General features: G+C 36.1%; 1 protein-coding gene across 1 annotated transcript; it reads left to right on the top strand.

Moving 5' to 3' along the window:
* Positions 1-240: 240 nt before the first annotated feature.
* On the top strand, positions 241-1,173 carry LOC127681542 (olfactory receptor 14C36-like). Its single transcript, XM_052177908.1, has one exon. It carries the CDS (start codon positions 241-243, stop codon positions 1,171-1,173), a length of 933 nt encoding a protein of 310 aa, XP_052033868.1.
* The last annotated feature ends 1,993 nt before the right edge of the window (positions 1,174-3,166 follow it).

The following is a 3,166-nucleotide window of genomic DNA, read 5'->3' as shown; positions in this document are numbered from 1 at the left end:
TTTTAAGTGCTTAACATCATACCATACCATTTGACAGACAATCACATATATGTGTATTAACAGCTAAGCATAATAAAAACATAGGAAAACAAAAATAAAATACTTGATATATCACACATAAAAGCCAGTTTCAGCAAAAAAAAAAAATACTTTCAAGAGCAAATATAGTGATCTATCAAAGAAAATAAGTTATTCTCAGTTGCCTCTCTTCTCTTTCAGATAAACTTATACTTTGAGGCTATGGCTAACTCTACCCTGGTGACTGAGTTCCTCCTGGAAGTTTTTGCTGAGACTTGGGAGCTCAGAATCCTACTCAGTGTGCTGTTCCTGTTGGTGTACCTGGGCAGCCTTTTAGGGAATTTTATCATCATTCTTGTTACTATAGTTGACCATACTCTGAATACACCCATGTACTTTTTCCTCAGAAATCTTTCTATTTTAGACATGGTGTTTGTATCTGTTACTTTGCCCAATGCTTGTATCAATTCTCTCACTGGTCACAGGAATATTTCTGTTGTTGGGTGTGCAACACAGGTCTTTTTGTTTTTCTTTTGTGGATGTGTAGAGATTCAGTTTCTTACCATCATGTCCCAGGACCGCTATGTGGCCATCTGCAAGCCTCTTCTCTACCATTTGATTATGAACCATCAATTATGTGTTCAGATGACACTGGTTTCTCTACTTACCTCTCTTATCCTTGCAAGTGTGCACACTTTCAAAACTTTCCAGTTATCCTTTTGTCATTCTCATGTAGTTCCCGATTACTTCTGTGATATTCCTTCTTTGCTGAGGCTTTCTTGCTCTGATACCTTTAACAACAAGCTCTTACTTCTTCTGACTGCTGTTGGGCTCAGTGGCAGCTGCTTTATCTTCATTGTCATATCATATGCTTATATATTATCAACTGTGTTGAAGGTTCCTGTCAAAGGAGAGCGAGGGAAAGCCTTTTCCACCTGCGTCCCTCACATTATTGTAGTGTCTGTGTTTATTACTTCTGGTGGCTATGCATATCTAAGACCTTCAGCAATCTCAGAAATAGCTGAGGATATGACTCTTTCTGTATTTTATACCATTGTTCCTCCATTCTTAAACCCTATAATATACAGTCTTAGAAACAAACAGATAAAAGATGCTGTGAAGAAAGAAATATTCAGATTTTTCATAGTTGAATAAAATAAAGAAAAATAGGGACACACAAATATACACACACATCAAAACATATTTTTAGATTATTTATTGGAATTTTTTACATTATATATACTTCTTATAATTTCCCAGCCCTCTGTTCATCCTAGTTCCTTGCTTTTCACCTGTCCTCCAATCCTATTATCCCCCATTTATGTCCTACTATATGTTCTTAATAAAAATTAAAAAAAAATAAGGTTGAAAAATGAAGCTTTGATGACAAATTATGTGGCAATATGTTACCTTTGAGTTTGATTTCTTTTGTCCATCTACTGCTCGTCATGGAGCCTATCCTTAATTGTAATTTATTTATCCAATGAGTGTCCCTTTAAGGAAACTACATTTACCCTTAAAAGTGCTTATCAATTAGAGATATTTTTTCTGGGTTAGAGATAAGAGCATGTGTCCACTTCTCATTTCAACTCTAAGACCCCATCTAGTTAGACCCATGTATGCCCATGTTTGCTGCTTACATGTCTGTGCATACATGTGCATAGATCTTGTCAATTTAGAAACCTTTGTTTTCTTAGTGTCCTCCATCAGCTCTGTCTCAAATATTACTTCTGCTTCCTCTTGGACTATGGTTGCTGATCCCAGATGAGAAAGATTTGATATAGGCATCCCAACAACTGCATATGATTGTTCCAAGGCCTCTCAGTCTTTGCATAATATCTGGCTGTGGGTCTTTGTATTTGTTTTCCTCTGCTGCAAATGGAAGTTTCACTGATGATGGCTGTGTAAGGCACTAATTTGTGATTATAGTGGATAGTCATTAAGAGTCATTTTATTGCTAAGTTTTACATTTTAATTTAATTTAAAACTTTTAGAAGAATATTATTTGCTATTACCCTATGTACTGGGCCTATCAAGTCTCAGGTTCACCACAGCAGTAGTAGGTATGGATTCTGTATCAGGGCATAAACCTAAAGTCAAATCAGGCACTGGTCAGTTACTCCCAGAAACTTTGTGTCACCGTTGCACTGGTGTATCTTGAAGATAGGACACTATTGTAAATCAAAAAGTTTATATCTGGGTTTATGTTATATTTCTGCTTTGGTAGTATGTAAAGTACCATTATGTAGAAAATTTACTAAATATAGTAGCTAAGGCTCACTGTAGGCACCAGCTTGACATATCTATGTTCAGTAGAAAAATGTAAGGTTAGCTTCAGCAATGGGCCTTACTGTCAGGGTTTGTAGAGCAATCCATAGACATGGTAGTGCATGAGCTGTTTTATTTACACCATGGAATCACTTTATCTAACAATTCTACTTGACATAAGCTATCCTTTTACTGAGGGCTTCATTTGATGATGGTCAGTTGGGACTCTGTCTTCTCCATTATTTTGCAGTTCCCTGTGGATTACCTTCATGTGTATTTATATTTTAAGAAACATCTACATCACTTGTTTTCTGAAATACTCTTGGCAACAAACCCTTGTTGTGAGCTGTGTCTTCCTATATTCCCTTCCTCATCCCCCTTTTCTCTCTTACAACAGTACTCAGTTCTCTTATTTGGGTCCCAATAACCCCCCCATAACAACTTAATCTATTTCAATTTTCTAATGATATCTATCTGTTTCCACTTACTTCCTTACTGTATAACCAATTTCTATGGTTCTGTGGATTGCGTATTGGTTATCATTGTCTAAAGGTTAATATTCACAAATAAGTTAATACATATTGTATTTTTCTATCTGGGTCTTGGTTACTTTACTCAGAATGATTTTTAACCTAGTTCCCTCAGTATGCCTGTGGCATTTCTTGATTTCATGATTTTAAATTTTATTTATTGTTCTCTCATACAATATATCTCAACTGTCACCCCCTCTCCCTCCCCTTCTCCCAGTGTTTCTACCTCATTTCTCCTTCAAATCCACTGCTTCTCTCAACATCCCATAACAAAAGAGCAACTGTGCAAATGAAGTTACCTGAACCTGGCATAACAAAATGCAAAGAGATTAGACCTATATCCTGATATC

This window comes from Apodemus sylvaticus, chromosome 1 (genome assembly GCF_947179515.1).
Source record: "Apodemus sylvaticus chromosome 1, mApoSyl1.1, whole genome shotgun sequence".
NCBI lineage: Eukaryota > Metazoa > Chordata > Mammalia > Rodentia > Muridae > Apodemus > Apodemus sylvaticus.
This window is presented reverse-complemented; position numbering and strand designations above follow the sequence as displayed.